Source organism: Neopsephotus bourkii, unplaced genomic scaffold, assembly GCF_033783945.1.
Source record: "Neopsephotus bourkii isolate Nb327-2 ecotype Australia unplaced genomic scaffold, CSIRO-AGI_Nbou_v1 NB_1080, whole genome shotgun sequence".
Lineage (NCBI taxonomy): Eukaryota > Metazoa > Chordata > Aves > Psittaciformes > Psittacidae > Neopsephotus > Neopsephotus bourkii.
This window is the reverse complement of record NW_026901568.1, coordinates 3,785,461-3,803,655: the sequence shown is the minus strand read 5'-3', so window position 1 is coordinate 3,803,655 and position 18,195 is coordinate 3,785,461. Positions and strand designations below refer to the sequence as shown.

Sequence of the window (18,195 nt, the reverse complement as noted above, 5' to 3'; positions counted from 1 at the left end):
CAGTTCCTTCCTACTATTACTGTTTTAATGCCGATGTGAAAAATCCTAACTGCATTTTAAAGAGAAGAGCAGCGGCTCTCAACACCTGCGTGCTCCTAACAGGCTTTGCCTTGAGTTTGCTGCGGAGCTGGGATGGTCCAATGGGTCCCAAAGGTTCTGCGGTAGCAGTAGGGACAGCACCCTGGGATACCTGATGCCTGCTCAGGGAGGAATAGTGCTAAGACTGCATGTTTGTATTAAACAAAGGAGACAGCATTGCAGGTTTGTTCCCTTTCCTCTACTCTTCCAGTCCATATCCCTCAGCAAGCTGCCAGGTGGCCTCTCTGGCATTAAAACTTAAATCTTTTTTCTTCTGAGCTGCAGTAAGTGCTACAATCCTAATGGATAACTTTAGGCTTTAGGATCATTCTCGTTCTTCAGTGCCATATACATTCAACTATTTATTTTCTTTTCCAACATGGAAATATCTCAGAGAGCCCTTTCCCCACAATGGGACATACCAGCTGGTAATACCAGGACTAACTCCCGTACTTCAGAACCGAAGCTGAAATCAAACACTGACACCTTGAGAAACCCAGAAAACCATTATCTTCCCTTACTTATTCTTTTTATGAGCTAGCACTTACAAAGAGAGAGCTGCATGTCATTCCCAAAGACATGTGCTGGAATATGGGTGCACATTTCAGGAGGACAGGTCCCAAACTAAATATGTGCAGTTTCAGGCACTGCTACATTTACGTGATATTGTATTTAAATATTTTATCCATCTGCACTGCAAGCATCCTCACTGCCACAAATTCATATAACTACATGAAACTATTTGAACGGGGGGTAACTGCATGCAGTTGTGGGAGAGAATTAAGAGGGACAGAGGAAAAACATCTTTTTCCCAACACACACTGTACTTAGTACAGTGTATTTATCATCATCAGATAACCTCTGTCCACAGAAACAGAGCTTGAGCTCATGCTGACTGTGACAGCTGCCTTGGCACGGTCTGTTCCTACCACCATCCTGTAGCCCTCTGTGATATTTACCTCTCCAAGGAGGAAAAACTGTCTGAGGATAACTAATGGGATAAGAGGCACCTTCTGCTTCCACAGCACAGAGACAGGGAAGGAACCTGAGTTCTGTCAACAGGAGCATGTACTGCTGGTTACTAAAAGCTGCTGCAAACATCAGGAGATCCATAACTCTGAAGCCTTGCAGCTGAAAACAAGCAAAAAAAAGGAGCACAAAAGGCCCAGGTGGGTAAAGCAATCTGCCTACAGGATCTGATTTCATTCCCTACACCCGTATCTTTTCCTTTTACAGATTACAGCTCAAAAGCCTGGCGCTGTAAAGCAAGCAGCGCTTCAAAAAAACATGCTTGAAAAGCTGTTTTCCAGGATGATTACATTCCAGTCAAATAACCACAATGAAGATGGCAGGTATTCAATGTAAAAAACCTAAATGATTCACTACAGTCTAGAAAAATTACTGCCATAATTTGATGAAGAAATGTGAAAAGAAGCCTCAAGGTTCCTGTAGTCATCTTGCAACCCCAGCACGGCAGTAGCAAGTGCTCTGGGCAAATGGGGACTGATTGTTAGTTTGATGAGCAGGCTGAACACTGGCTACAGCAGGAATACCCATCATGTAATTCATAAACCTGTCTGTTAAAACCATTGAAATTCTTGATATCAAACAGCATAGGGTCAGCCAAACTGTGAGTATCTGAACTGTTTTCTTCCTACAGCTCTGGAATGGGGAAGTTTTAAAGGTTTTTGAGTGAGAGATTATCACCAGCACAAAATGACAGAGCTTTCTCTTCCTCTCTTCAGTGCAGTATGAAATAATTTGAAAAACCAAATACAGGTACTATTCTTAGTTCTATGTAACCATTCAGACATCATTCCTTTCAGACAGCATTCCTTTCAGATAGTATCTTATACCGCCATTTGCTTCTTTCACAGTAATGGGACTACGTATTAACTCCAGGGACCCATAATTAATTCTGCATGACAGCAAAAAAGTTTTGCAGTTTAGAAATAACTTTGATTTTTGAGAGAAACAGAAATGTCAAAAGGAGTTTGTTGTAAATTATCTGATTTCCTTTGGAACTCACAAAAAGTATTTCAACATGAAGCCAACCAGGCAAGAGCTCAGAAACTTCCAGCAAAAGACCATTTTATGAAGGGTGCAGTGGTGGAGGGCAGACTGTCCTGGGTGGGACTCCAGTCCTACAGCCCAGGGCTGAGTGGCCTCAGAGCTGCAGCAACCTCCCCATAACTTGGGATATGCTGGGGGGGGTGGGATGACAGGGACCCCCCATCCCTCCTCCTGAGCTGCATGAGGGCCCTGCACACATGGCACTTTGCTGCCTGCCCAGGCAGCCACCAGGGGGGCAACTCAGTACATTGACTGGGAGAGATACATGGTGCATTTTTCCCCACTTAACTCACTAATTGAAATTAAATGGGACTGAAACATTAATTGCTGATGAGCTAGCCTCCGAGCCTACTAATTTAATGACAGAGTGTTGTAAAGAAAATAACATGTCATATATATTAAGATATGCTGGACATGTCAGATACGAAGACAAAAAGATAAGCAAGACAGATTTGCCAGTGGAAATAAGATGTGCCTCACATCTGCTCATTTCTGTTGTTTGTGTTTCTAAAGAAACATATATAATTTCTCTTTCAAGTGTGATAGCATGTTTGATTTTACAGGGTTAACCTATAGGGAATGAAAAATGGAGACCTACTGATTTTTAAAATGAAGCTTGTCTGCAATACTGGTGCAATCTTATTTCAAAACACACATTTATCCCGTGTTCAGCTTGAGTACAGCCATCTTTGCCTCTACAGATACAACAGCACCTTCCTTGTTTAACTCAGGAATGCATTCCCCAGCCCCTCAGAGGTTCAATTAAAGTTTCATATCTTTAATAAACAGCAGAGTGCACTTCAAAAGAATCAGAGAACATTTCTGTGAATTACCTCAGGAAGGCAATTGGTCCCTGTAAATAAAGCAGAGTGCGCAGAGGAGCGATGCACTGGGGTAAAGCCCTTGGCAAGGCACTTTACAATCAGCCTGCCTAGCAATCATCCCAGCATCCACCCCATCGCGGAACAGGAGCAAATGCTGAGCTTGATTGTGATAAATGGAAGCACTTTCAGCTAGGTAAGGTTTACATAAAAGTCCTGTTAATGTAATACTTAAAAATATTTCTTCTTGAAACATTGAAAATGTTGGTATGAGACAAATTTAAATATTCCTCTTTATCGTTCAAACATTAGATGACTTATTCTGGACTCAGAGGGACAGACTTACTGCCACTGTGTTTATAGATATGCAGCCTGCCCTGTAACAGCTCTGGATAAGCAGCTCTCATCAGCCCTCACGGCCTAACTGTGGCACTTTCCCATTACCAACGTGTCCAAACTCCCTGTCCACAGGAAGTGTGTTAATGTGAAGGGAATGGCTATGGGCAGGAGGCTGGCAGCAACAAACCTGTATTTTTACAAGCAAGGAATTTTTGTCAAATACCACTAGGTGACAATGGAACTTCTTCTAGAAGAAGCTTCTAATAATGAATTTCTATTTCTGGCACAAATGTCCTGACTGTTATCCTTTAAACAGACAAATTTTAATTAATTTTAATTGCAAATTAGCATACAAATTTATTTTTCTTATCTACTAACAAATGACAATGATACAAATCAATTGTCTGGATAAATTTAGAAATCCTCTTTTGGTTTCTTCTTGCTTTTTTGTATTATTCCACAGGCAACTAAAAATAGCACTAATTCTGCTGGGAAATACAGCCCAAGCTAACAGTTACCGAAACAACAAAGTGCCTTTGTTCTCTTCTGGGCTGCATAAAATGAGCAAAACTAGCACATCCAAACTCTAAAATCTATTTTACTTCCTGTCTTTGGCAAAGCATCACCATGTTTCCCTTTTATAATTATTGCCTGACATTGAGAGTTGTTACAGTGGTGGGAAGAGCAACCTTGGCCACAGCATCAAACTCCACCACTGTCTGTGACATTGAACCACAGCTAAAGCAGAGGTCTCCAGCCTCACCACATCTCTCCACAGGGAAAAATCTCTCTGATATAAATACATAAACATGAGCCAGGTTCAGTGTGCGCTTGCAGCCCAGAAAGCCAACTGTATCCTGGGCTGCATGAAAAGGACCATGACCAGCAGGTTGAAGGAGGTGATCCTGCCCCTTTATTCTGCTCTCGTGAGACCTCACCTGGAGTATTCTGTGCAGTTCTGGTGTCCTTAACATAAAAAGGACATGGAACTGTTGGAACAAGTCCAGAGGAGGCCATGAGGATGATCAGGGGACTGGAGCACCTCCCATATGAAGATAGGCTGAGAAAGTTGGGGCTGTTCAGCCTGAAGAAGAGAAGGCTGCGTGGAGACCTCAGAGCAGCCTTCCAGTATCTGAAGGGGGCCTACAGGGATGCTGGGGATGGACTCTTCATTAGGGACTGTAGTGATTGGACAAGGGGTAATGAGTTAAAACTTAAACAGTGGAAGTTTAGATTGCATATAAGGAAGAACTTCTTTACTGTAAGGGTGGTGAGGCACTGGAATGGGTTGCCCAGGGAAGTTGTGAATGCTCCATCCCTGGCGGTGTTCAAGGCCAGGTTGGACAGACTCTTGGGTGACCTGGTTTAGTGTGAGGTGTCCCTGCCCATGGCAGGGGGTTGGAACTTGATGATCTTAAGGTCCTTTCCAACCCTAACTATTCTGTGAGTCTATGATTTCAGGCCACTTCTTAATGTCTGGGTGACAGCCAGTCAAAGAAAACAAAACAAACTCTCCAAGCCCACCCCCCAGTTCCCGTCCTCTAAGTCCTACCGTCATTCCTGAGGATGAGTGGGGTGGGGGGGCCCAGGACCCTGCTGTTTGTCACAGTGTTCGTCACCACGCACGTGTAGTTGCCCACATCTGAAGCTTCCACCTTTGCGATGTACAAATTCCCAGTTTCTTGTGAAACGAAGCGGCGATTGTCCTGGTGTACGAAGGTCGGGTACTCATTGAAGATCCACGCGTAGGTGAGCTCTGTAGGCAAAAGGTAACACCAGTCTTAGTGACAGGACACACGTTCTCATGGGGCACATTCTAGTGCTGGACTCCTTCCAAGTCAGAGCTGAAGCCCTGAAAATTAGTTTCTCCCTGCCCCCTTTGGTTAGGAAAACTGGATATATCACAGTCCATAAAATGATAACAAGGCAAACGTTTTGCAAGTTCTTATCTTTATGGCTATGAATATAAATTTCCAACTGTGACACTTCTGAGCCGACAGACAGATCTAATATTCTTGTTGCTCCTTCAAGTTCTTCCAGCCCAGCACAGAAAGCACTTTACAAGAATCTCACCTTTTTGTCATGAACATTTCAGCCTGACTCATGACTTTTCTTTTATTCTTTCTTAATTAATTCTTTTCCTTTAAACACAGTTGGGGGAGGATCTGCTACGTGTGTTATCACACTCTGTGTACTTTATTCCTTTGGAATTTCTGAATCAGCAAAAAACTGAACATTAAATTAAGCAGCTGTAAACCTCTATATGACTAGTTAGACAGTACTCTTTTTTTTATAAGGCATCTTTGGAAGTTATTTGAGCAATAACAATATAAGTGAGATGCTGCAAGTGGCTGCAGAGTTTGTAAGTGAGGTTAATGCAAAACAACCCTATAATATTTGCCTACGACTAATGCTCAAACACCCTGAAAATCCTTGAAGAACTACACAAGATTGCTGTAGTTTTCTAAGGGAACACTAATTACACTAAAAATTGCATTCTTATTTTAATACTCTAATGAGTCATAACTGTAATTGACCTCAACTACCATCAGGTACTTTGGAAAATATATTCTGCCCTCATGTTCCACTGTTTACATATGTAAGAGGCTGAATGCAGATTGTTGGCTTTTATTTATTTATTTTCAACAACAGGATTATAAAATCCCTGCTTAGACTTTTAGGAAGATATGATAATTATGTTTATGTGGGAATATCTAATCATCATATTTACACATGTGCATCTAATTATAAGTAACCTCATGCTGATGTCAAGAGGATACTCAGAATAAACAAGGTACCACTTCTCAGCTGGCTTATTATTTTCTGCAAGTAGTTAAGTTGGTTGTTTGCTTTTTTTATTTACTCTTGGTGAACAATTATCTTGCTCCTCCAGAAGCATCCAGCAATAGGCAAATAAACACCATGGCCCTGCAATGCACAGAGGTATTTAAATCTGAGTGAATCTTCACACAGCAAGTTTCCACAGAAACCCCCTGAGCTCTGCAACAGAACACTATTGTGTGTTAATTGTGGGATGGTGAGTTGAGTACATGTTCCTCAACAAAACCCATGGAAGTGGGAGAGTCTTTTGGATCAACAATTCCTGTCCCTCCCTTTCCTTCCCCAGGAAGTTACATAATCCTATTCATAAATACACCTGAGAAGCAGCACGGTTTTGGCTCCTACTTTTCTGTTGTAAGTTGGTATTACTTGAATTGCTAAGAACCCTCTAATTTTCAGGTTAAATATTTCCATTACTAGTCTAAAGCTATGTGCTTCTGGGCTAATGATGCCTTTAGCTTAAAGAGTTCCTGCCTCTTTGCTGGTGAGAGCCATCAAGAGTCCTTCTGCCTTCATTTTCAAGACAGGCTTTCCAACCTTATAATTGTTGTAGCAGCTTCTCCTAGCCTCTGCCTTAGTTAAAAGGCTTAAATATTTGTGTCATTTGAGCTGAGTGCCAGGTGGAAACCCTGGGTAACCAGGTCACAGGAGAGCAGAAGGCAAATGTAAATTTGTGCATATAGTAAAGAGTCTGATCAAAGCAAGAACCAAATAGTGATGATCTGGGATTCCTCCACACAGATGAACCCAATGCATGGGAAACTAAAGAATACTTATTTCCAGAGTGCAAAACATCAGAATCACCTCAAAAACTCTATTAATTTGACTACATAGAACTGAGGAACATAATAAACTTCTGATGCCACAGCTCTGCCTTCCTTTTATTACAACAAATCATTGTCCAGAAAAATAGAACTACTCAGAATTACACAGAATTAGATATTAGCAGTAGTCCATTATCACTATATAATATTTAAAACAATTCTCTGAGTAATTCTCTCTCTCAAATAACATGGGAGTAATGGAATATGAAGCACAGGGAATAACATAGACTGGAACATCCATAAGTGCTTTTGCTTGTGTAGCAGCATGTAAATAAACACTATATCAAACTCACTTTGATTTCCTCAGAGATCCTAGTGCAATATTTATGGCTTTTCAAACTTGACGGATTTCTTTTGATAAGGCTTCTCATACTAATTGCTATGGAAGTGATAGACGGTTCACATCCCATAGGCAATTTGTAACAACTGTGTAAACAGACACTTAAAATACAGCCTGATATGGCTCCTGGTGACCGCATACGATTGAAACGTTTACTTAAGTTACAGAGAGTCTTTCAGTACAAAGAATGAGCAGGAACAGGCAATTCGTGGTTCTCTAATTGCACATTAGACTCTACATCCTCAAAGAATTTATTACAAACTTCTTTCTAATTTGGGGCCCTTTTCATGTAATTTTGCTTAATTTACAATGCTTTTAATTTTCCCTTTAAAGCATGTTCAAGTAAGGCTCCCAAAGATTTCTGACCCATATTTGCTGCTTTTAATGACAAGCAGAAATAAGCTGCCATCCCACTGCCACCAGTGGTTTTCCACTGCAAAGACCTCTGTCGTACTTTGGTACTGAACTTCTCTTTGTTGCCCTGATGGAATGGATTTCCATGATAGATCAGAACAAGACTGAGACTTTTGGGTGGCAAATCTTCACTTCTCGAATGATTATCAGCAAGGATAGGAGATGAAGAAGTTACCTGTACAGTTTTGGTACAGATGGTCTATGCACCCTGACTTGAGCCATCACCAGACTGAAGACATTCAACCCTGAAACTTTTCTTACTGTGCTATGTGAAGAGCCTTTTTCATCTATGCAAATCCATACTGACAGGTTACACACTCTTGAGTACCTGGAATACTCACACAACCAGCATAGGCACAAGCTAGAAGAAGGAAAGTGGATTGTAGGTTTCTGAGCACAAGCCTACACATTGCTAGGTATTTGTTCTTTTGGTCCAGACAAATGACAACAGAGAAGGGGAAGAGCATCCTAAATTAGTTAACATTACTCACCTACTGAAAAGGAACCAACAGAAAATTTGGGCTCATGAAGAACAGTGGTGGTAACAGGCATGTTAGCAGAAGCTTGATTTAACTTTGAAGGACAGTGGAAGCAATCATCACAAACATATAGAGCTGCAAATCCTTCCCAGACCAGATATGTGGCAGGAAAGTCCACTACATACCAGCAAAACATCAACCTCTTCTTCATGCTGCATCCCCTGTCACTACAGTAAGGCTTTCAGGAGAAGCTCAGTTGCACAGAGGTATCACAGCACATTTATTGTTAATATTTATGTCTCTGTGCTAGTGACAGGCAGGAAAACATGATAGGCAGTACACGGCAGCAGGTTATACAGCTCTAATGTCCATCTATACAACATCAGGCCGGAACAGCCTTGATTCAAAGCTCGATAGGCAGCGTTTTACTTGAGTTCCTGTTTGCAAAGTTGTCTTAAACATGTGGCAACAATACCAAAGAAGAAGCCAGAAGCCTTTTTTTCTTCACTCTTTTCACCCTTTTCAGAGACTCTCTTACACCAGTTGCTCCCCCATGCGCTACAATGAACACTGCTCAGGCTACCTGTGGATTTCAGGACCAAGCATACTAACCACAAGTATGTACCCTGTATCATGGCTAAGTGTCAATGAATATTTCAAAATAGAACCCAAAGCTTCTGCCACTATTTCATGGCTAATTACCATGGTTTAACAAAATTTAGAGCAGTCAGCAGTTGCTGTCAACTTTAGTAATTAAAAAGGAAATAAATTATTCAAACCACTTGAATGTAGATTTAGGACATTTAAGATGCGCCTTTTCAATTTTATTATCAGAGAGCAGGCACACTTTTTTTTACTCCCCCCAAAAAGAAATGTCCTGAGCCGCTTCCCAGGGCACCAGCAAAGAGACCTGGCAGCCCTGTGCCACACCATGGCTGCCGTTCTGGAGAAGCTGAGCCTGCTGGGGTGCTGAGCCCAGCACCTTCGCTCATTCTGGGGAAAATGAGACACGCAAAGTAGTAGAAGTTGCATCACTTTGCCCTGCTGCACAGGTTTTGCCTGGGGTTTTCTTGTTTCGTTTTGTTTGTTCTGCTTGGCAAAGTACACGTTCCTCCTGGGTCTGCCTTCCCTGATCACACTCAGATCTCATCATAGAATCATAGAATAGTTAGGGTTGGAAAGGACCTTAAGATCATCAAGTTCCAACCCCCCTGCCATGGGCAGGGACACCTCGCTCTAAATCATATCACCCAAGGCCTCGTCCAACCTGGCCTTGAACACTGCCAGGGATGAAGCATTCACAACCTCCTTGGGCAACCTATTCCAGTGCCTCATTTTTCTAACGCATTCAATGATAAACTATTAAAGCACAAGTCTCTCCTGTGCTGCCTACACAACACTGCTCAAGACAAGAAACAAAGCCAAAGACACTGTAGACTGTAAACTTTCTCTAAATGATAACAAGTGCAAAAAAAAAAAAAAAGGGCTACTTGAAGCTGAACAGAAATACTGTTATGAGTAATTATTACAATTAGACCGTATGGTTTACCAAAATAATCAAAGAATCATAGAACAGTTTGGGTTGGAAAGAACCTTAAGATCATCAAAAGTTCCAACCCCTCTGCCATGGGCTCTAAACCATATCACCCAAGGCCTCGTTCAACCTGGCCTTGAACACTGCCAGAGATGGAGCATTCACAACCTCCCTGGGCAACCCATTCCAGTGCCTCACCACCCTTACAGTAAAGAAGTTCCTCCTTATCTCCAATCTAAACTTCCCCTGTTTTAAGTTTTAACCCGTTACCCCTTGTCCTATCACTACAGTCCCTAATGAAGAGTCCATCCCCAGCATCCCTATGGCCCCCCCTGCAGATACTGGAAGGCTGCTATGAGGTCTCCACGCAGCCTTCTCTTCTCCAGGCTGAATAGCCCCAACTTTCTCAGCCTATCTTCATACAGGAGGTGCTCCAGTCCCTGATCATCCTCGTGGCCCTCCTCTGGACTTGTTCCAACAGTTCCATGTCCTTTTGCTCTTCTGTCATACTATTTTGGCTTTGCCTTTTCATACAAAAAACTCTTTTCTTGATTTTTTTTAAAGCCCATAAAGTCAGTGCTGCCACTTAAAAAGGTCTCTGCAGCTATTATGGGAAAAGCTATTATAATATCTAGATTATGGTAACCATAAAGCTGCATAGAAGAATGAAATTTTGAAATTAGTATTAGCCAAAAAAATGGGGATCATTTATCATTTTTAATAAGAACAGTGTGGTACAATACACTATTATTTTTTTAATAGGCTTTACTGAAAGTTACAGAGATTAATCCAGTCTTTAATGATTCCTATAATTTTGATGTTATCACCTGCTATGTCACTCTCAAGTTGGACAGGCAGGAACTTTTCCAGTGTGAGATGAAAGATTTGCAGCATTTCCTGTAAATCTTGAAGCAAAAAAATTAAGCTTCCTTACCCATGGCAAGAATGAAATATGAAATCAAGGAAACGAAGAAAATCCTCCCTTCATAACAGTCTCAAGCAACCCAAACTGTAACTGCAGTAGGACAGGATTTTGAGCTAATTTGGAGGCTTTCTGAAACAAAAGCTGAGACTCATCCTAGTCTTATAAAAAAGGACAAATTTAAATCCAGATATGGTGAATGCAGCTCCATGAGCTAGGTTTGCACTTTCCTTGACCATGCAGTTCCATAAAACTATTATTGCTTTTTTACGTTTTCAAATGAATTTTATTCTCAGGTATGGGAAGTGCTAAAGTTCTCCTGCCTACTTTACTCCTTATCTCTGCTTTCCCTGTCACAGACTGGCCCTTCCAGATACAGCCAGCAGCAACACTGAAGTCAACGCAAAGTTTTTCCTGAAGAGAAACTATTCCCTTAGCTATTGCATTGCAACTGACGGTAGTGAGCAACTGGATCTAGCCTTTTGCTTTTCCATGATTTACTACAGACACATATTTCTTGGCTCTGTGTGCATTACCAACTGAGCCTTCCATAATCTCAGTTTCCATTAGAGAAGCTGATGCACACACAAGCTCAGCCCTTCTTCACTTTCCAGCATTTGCTGCACTCCAGGCTAGGAAGTGCCAAACCCTCACACCTGCTATATTTTATGTATTCAGATACTATAACATGACTTTGCTATAGAAAATCCCAATCAAAGCCCATATTTTCCTCCCCCTCCCCCATCCAGTTCATAAAAGCCATGCACATCAAGAACCATTAAGTCATACCCAAGTCTGGCCAAGACATAATTTTCTATTATACAGCAATAGGATAACATTGCCCTGAATGGAGTGAGGGAAGAATCTGTAGCTTCATCCCTGTGCAAGGCTTTACCCCATCAGAACACAACTGTGTCACAGACCCTGGCATATACAAGCTAACGCCCCATTATACCAGCCTTGCACACCTCTGCGACTGCACCCTGATGGGCTTGAGTGGATAATGCCTCTGTCAACAGCAGTGTTGTATAAGCTTCATAAAGACCAATTTTTGGCAAATAATTTGCAGACTTCTCTGTTTTTTTTCCTGTTTTTTTTTTTTTTTTTTTGCTCTGATTGCTTGCATTCCCTGGTGTTCCAATCTCTCTTAAGCGGCACTAACAGGGTGTTTTGATGGTTACGGTAAATTGGGGCAATGATAAAGCATAACTGATTATCTGATGAGTGTCCTTTGAATTATTTTTGTATTCTCATCTTGCTTCCCAAATTTTGCTGACTGCTTGTAGGTTACATTAGTAATTTCAAATTTCACTACGATTTGATTAAGCAATCAACATTTGTAGCTCCATGAATAACATAACATGAGCTGGAAAGGCATCTTGATGCACAACACACTGGCTATAAGTGTGCTGGGGAAGAAAGAGGAAAGAGGATTTTACCAGGCAAAGGCAAACCCCTGGCACTATGTACCATGTTTGTGGCCCTACCCAACAACCCTCCAGGGATGTTCTCCACCCGTATCAGTAGTTTGCTGCAACAGCACTGCAGTTTCTGACCATTTTTCTCTCTCACAGTTTTATTTTATTAGTAAAGCAACATGAATTATGCACCATAAACATTTTTTGTGGGCCTACAAACCATTTCATTGCCCTGCAGCACACTGGATCAATTATTGTCTTCTCCTCTTAAATACATGCAGAATAATTTCATGGAATCAACCAGGATGCAAAAATCACTTAATAATTCTCCCCTTAACTCCATGCTCTGCCCTCTCCATCACATAGGGCCTCCAGCTACATCACACCACACAGCTCCTGTGCCTCCAATGCAGACTTTCATAAAAAGAATAACGAATAATGAACAAGATTAATCTAAAGTTAATAGCACATTTTTGGGTGAACCCTCATCTATGCTAAACCTTATGATACAGTTACTGTGTAGCCTGCCAGTCAATAATTTGCATACAAAGAAATGTGCTGTCCTTGCCAGACAGGACAGCAAAAAAAGCACATGCCCTTTATTTTTGCCAATATTAGTGAACTGATTTGCAAAATTTGACTTGGAACAGTGTGAAAGCACCACAAGTCACTGTTGTCAGTGGTAATGGGAATCATCATAAAGACATGATATCACAGAAGGCAATGAACAGGCTGAGAAGTCATCTCTCCAACCCGAGGCATAACTATGACATCTCTGAGTTTTTTCTGTCTTTTTCTTACAACCCCCCAATGGTGACAATGTACAAATTCCGATACAGTCTAACAAGGCACAACACACACCAGTGGGGAAATGGGGCTGTACCATGGACTGCAGAGCTAGCATCTCCTGACCACACACTAATGGCACACTAACGGCAAGCAGCCCCTTTCTACTGGGGAGAGATAATTGCTTTTGTAAACATAACTGTGCCCATGTGTTTGTTAGTGCTGGATACACATGTACATGGCATGTCCATTATCAAGTCAGAAGTGTGTAAGAATGAGGAAAAAATTCAGCCAAGTTCTGTGTCTGACTCATCCTCACAGCAATTTGCAGTCAGTTGTGGTGGTTTCCCAGCCCCTTAACTCCATGCTTGCACAGCATGTAGAGCTTCACATATGGGTAATTATAAAGGTGAGAGGTCTCCATTACCTGAAGTCTAATCAATAATCACCTTTATCTGCTGCATCCCCATTTTTCTACATCCCTAAAATAGTTAAATACTTGATGGCTGCACACAGCTGACCTTGCTTATCTCTTGCAAACAGCTTCCAGCCCCAGCTGATGGCTGGCTACGCTGGCTGCTGTGGCACCAGGAACACTGACTACTGCACTGTACTGCTGAGGATTTTGACAAAATTTGAACTTAAAATTCCCTCAGGGACAAAAATTAACAGAAGCTTTTATCTACAACTGAATGAAAAACGTTCTGAGATGGAGTTCCATGCTGTTGCATTTACTACAGTCAAATACACAAACCTATTTCAAAAACGTCTGATGGGCAGCAGACACCCTTCTGCAACCCAACTGATCTAGCATGCAGGCTGGCAGGTTTTGGAAGAAACTATATGTTTTTTTCATTTGACAAAACTCATAAATGGTCTTTTAGAAATTTACAGTTTAGCCTGGTTTTGCCTGAAAAGAAAACCCACAAACCAACCCATCCTGTGTTTGTTATAAGAGCTTATGATACCTTTGGGGAACCAGGTTCATTCAGTGTTTACAGAAACTGGTAAAACCGTGTCAAAGGTTAGATGCAGTGCCACTTATTTCATGCACCTCTGGTTTAAACTTAAAAGTTTTGGAGCTAGGTTTGCCCTAGCAGTGACCCACAAGGCTCTGTGGGAAGGGTTGGTCCCCTCGGCCATGGCCCTTCTCAACAGATGCAACCTTGAACTGCACCAACCAATGATGATTCTCCAGACACTGGAAAAGTTGGGTTGCTGGGCCTGTGAAGAGAGACAATGATCCCCTGAAGAAGGGAATTACAAAATGAAATCTTACTTCTGCTAAGAAAAATTCCTTCAGAGTTATCAGATGGTAAATCCTGGAATGAAACATTACCCCGCCTTTCATAAAGGAGTACTCACGGGTTGTCATGGCAGTTGATTAGTGGTGAAATCAAGACTTCAGGAAAATATTATACAATGTAATGTGCCATTAACGTAACTACAATGTAACTTCATCAAACCAACCTTAAAAAAGAGCAGCAATGCAGAAAGGACTCACAAGTGGTGAATAGCAGTATATTTGCTACAACCTTTATCCCTGCTAATCATGCAACACCATCCTTCTGGAAGCTAGAAGACGTATGCTTGGCCTCCTGTGACACTGATCCAAGCCTAGATGATGTCACAGCTTTTCCCACTGAGCAATGTATAGATCTGTATGATGCTCTGTTTGTGAGCTGATTTCAATGAGGAAAAGCTGACAAAAAAAAAAAAAAAAAAGAATAATAGCTTGATATGGTCCACAGAGTGGCCTCAACATCCTTCCAAAGCAATACTCATCTTCACCTGACAGCCAGAGATAAAGTACCTCCGTGGCAGATACTGTCAGCAGCAAATGGAAAAGAGAGAGAGGAGAGGAGAGACTGGCCAGAAAAAAAAGAAGGATAAAGAAGGCTGGATTGAAAACGCTCATTACTTAGAGGCAGACATCAAATGAAAATAGATAAGCTGTAAGCTGGGCACACGCATAAATGATGTGTACACTGTTTTTTAATTCTGCATTGTATTTCTGCTGTGTGAGATTCAGTCATTGCTTGTATTTTCCAGACTTGTCCTACCTACAGTGCTACACACATCACCTTAAGGAATGACACACAGATTTAAGCCATCAGTTTGTTTTCTGTTTAAAGTCAGAGTTAGCTTAAAAATCTTTTTTTTTTTTTTCTTTTTTTGTGCACTTACCTCAGTAAACCTAAAGGTCCCTGGGCTTGTTTTAACACATATTTCAATGTGACCTAGCTAATCCTTTAATACCAGCTTTCGCTACCTTTGATCAGCCTCTTACTGTAGCTATAAGAGATTAGATCAAACCTGCAAAAAAAGAAAGCTGGTTGCAGAGAATTTTCTTACTGCAGTGAATTAGTATGACTATCAATTTAAAGGTTGAAATATCTGGGCAAGCAGTGCAGGTGGTATGTCCTTTAGGGGAGATATCCACACAAACAGGCACTGCTACGTGATGCTGTGGCACGTTCCTGTAGTACACAGGAAAAAAATGTTCTCTTCACATATTTGATAGTTTTGATATCTGTCAGCTGAAAACAACATCATTGTGGCACATTTAGACATTCTATATGTATCAGGGAACAGAAAATGCCAAAACCAATACCACCTTTTGTTTTCCATCAACAAAATATCACCCTTACAGAAAGGAGTGCTCACACAGCCAGGACTATTGACTTAAATGAAGCAGTATATGCATTCAGGGATCTGGAAACCCATACTTGATTGTGAAAGTGGAGATACATCACTGCTCTGATTGTGTCAGCAGCCCACTTTCTGCTATGCCCATCTCACAGGAACTGAAGGATCAGAAGCCCTGGATGCTTAGTTTAGTTTAGTGGGAGGTGTCCCTGTCCATGGCAGGGGGGTTGGAACTAGATGATCTTAAGGTCCTTTCCAACCCTAACTATTCTAAGTCTATGCTTCTGAGACCTTTGACTGAAGAGGCCCACTAAGGCTGGGTTTGGAGGGTGAGGATGGTTGCAACATGCTTAGTGAAGCCTGGGAGCTAGACTCAGATCTCTAATTTGTTTTATGAAGAGATCACATACATTACAACTTTTAATAAATGCCTATTGACTGAATTCTGTCAGACAGCAGATTTCACTCATCTTTAGCAAGCCCCTGCCAGCTGTACCCCCTTTCAATACTATTTCAATCTTCATTTAGTGGTGACTGCAACTGAACAGGGGAATAAACCACATGACGAGCTCGCAGATGACTTCTTTTTAAAGATGTCCCAAGCTGTCACTGATAAATAAAAAAAAATCCATTAGTGTCATGTTCCTTATTATTTCGGTTTTTCCAAGGTCTTAACTGGAGAGCTGAGCCTCCTCCCCTCTAGCTCTCTGGAAGGGCAGCAAGCATTACCAACCCCAGACATCCTATCTCACTGTCTGTCCATGACAGCCTACTTGAGACACGAACATGTAGGTGGCTGGTAGGGATATTGCAGCAGTGCTGACACTGAAGGTGATAAATGACATATGTCAGCTGAAAATGTGGGTCTCAGTGCCCATGCCAAAGTCTGTTCTTGACTGCAACCCTATTTTGCAACTTCTGTTCACAAAATTCATCCCTGTTTGAAATGAGGCAGATCACCTATACCCACTTAGGTGCTTAAATTAGTGTAAATCTAAAATGAGTTTGGCATTTGCATTATTGGAAATATTTGTAATTTCACAGATTTCACAATTAAAACAGCACTGCATGGCCTCTGTGCTGTCAGAAATATCAAGCTGAATCACTCCCAAATTAGGGAAGAAATTATCCTTATCCCTTATCCTCAAATCCACTGATAAACTTAAGCACAAACTGAATCAGCAGTTTTAGAGAAAGGATTATGCTAGATTAATTTTAATCTAATCCATTTCTATCTCCTGATAAGCTTTTTACTTCTTGCTTTTAATAATTTAAACAGTGACTGTGGCATAGTATAAAAAATAAATGATGGGAGATGCACTTCAAGGGGAAGTTACAACTCTCAATCACTTCTTACTTAACTAAGAGTTTTATATGCCTGATTTTATGTTTCATGAAACCCATTTTTTGCTGAACTGTAATAATCTTCAATACCAGATGCAGAAGAATTATGCTTTCCCAGAGCCAGTGAGGAAGCCCCATGTTTGACTCGCCTGCTCTCTGTAATGTTGCTATGGGAAAGAGATACCTCTAGTGAATTTTGGGCGGTTGAGAAAATGATCTAAGCTGCCAGGCAGCTTAGATCTGGCTCCAGCTTTCAAGAGCATCACTAAACTTCTCATGAGCAGGAACCTCTCTTTGCAGTTATGATGCAAGGTGCTAGGAATTGGTAGGTTTGGGGAAGTTGTTTTCTGGTTCTTGGCCTGAGATAAGTCACTCAGACGCTTACGAAGTTTGAGAGCTTATGATCTGGAAACCACTTTCAAAGTGTTGACACTTCTTTGGACATGGGAATTTGATGACTGCATGGGAACATATAAGTGGTAGTCACTATTAGAAGAAAAAAATCTGTAACAGATTGAGATATTTTTCATGCTACACTGTTTTCTGTCCTCATGGTCTTCTCCATCTCCTGCACATAGTCAATATGCATGCTGCATCCTCCTCCAGTGAACAGTACCTAGACTAATTCTGATTGAATTTCACTTTTTCCTGTTCCAGGAAAGATCTGTAAGTTGCTGAGCCCCTGCTCATGGGGAACACCAACCTACTGTGGCATTTTCCTGTTTGCTTAGACATCAAGCCTTCACTCTACCATTCCCTGCATCCTGAAAGTAGAACCGTTCATGCACAACACAGTTTAACTCCTGCCCCGCAAACCAGAGAGGTCTGCAACTCCTGCTGGTGCTGTAGGTACCATGTCTGCCAACAGCAATCCCAGTGGCATTGCCACATTCAAATATGTTGTAAACATCACTGACTACTGCTAATGCAAAATATTTCACCAACTCTTTCTTCTTTTTCTTTCCCAGCCCCAAGGAACAGTTTACCTGCCCATATTTTCACTCCAGCCTTTGGAGTGTTCCATGAAAGGCTGCTCAATGACCTTGCAGTATTTTGACAAATAGTTGAACCAACCTGCAATCAGTTTAGGAGATTTTTTGCTTGGTTTCCTAGAGAAATGGAACTTTTAAAACCATGTTGCCCACCCATCTGTGAGATACTCCTCTCTAAATCAGCTTCTCATTAATTGGAACCCAATCTGATCCAGCAGCAAAGGCTTATGAGGAAATTAAGATAGGAGAGAATGAGGAGAAAGTATTTATGTCTCAATAAGAAAGGAGGGGTGGTTTAGTACTCTGGCAAATCTGCTTGGCAAGAAGCAACTGCCCAGTTC

At 41.4% G+C, this 18,195-nt stretch overlaps 1 protein-coding gene across 4 annotated transcripts in view; it reads right to left on the bottom strand.

The window, feature by feature from the left end:
* Window positions 1-18,195, bottom strand: part of LOC133217001 (contactin-4) — a 341,090-nt gene that overhangs the window by 79,033 nt on the left and 243,862 nt on the right. For all 4 annotated transcript variants that reach the window (XM_061362129.1, XM_061362133.1, XM_061362130.1 and 1 more), the window contains one exon: window positions 4,864-5,067. In XM_061362129.1, the coding sequence (XP_061218113.1) occupies window positions 4,864-5,067 (204 nt within the window). The remainder of the gene's footprint in view (window positions 1-4,863; window positions 5,068-18,195) is intronic.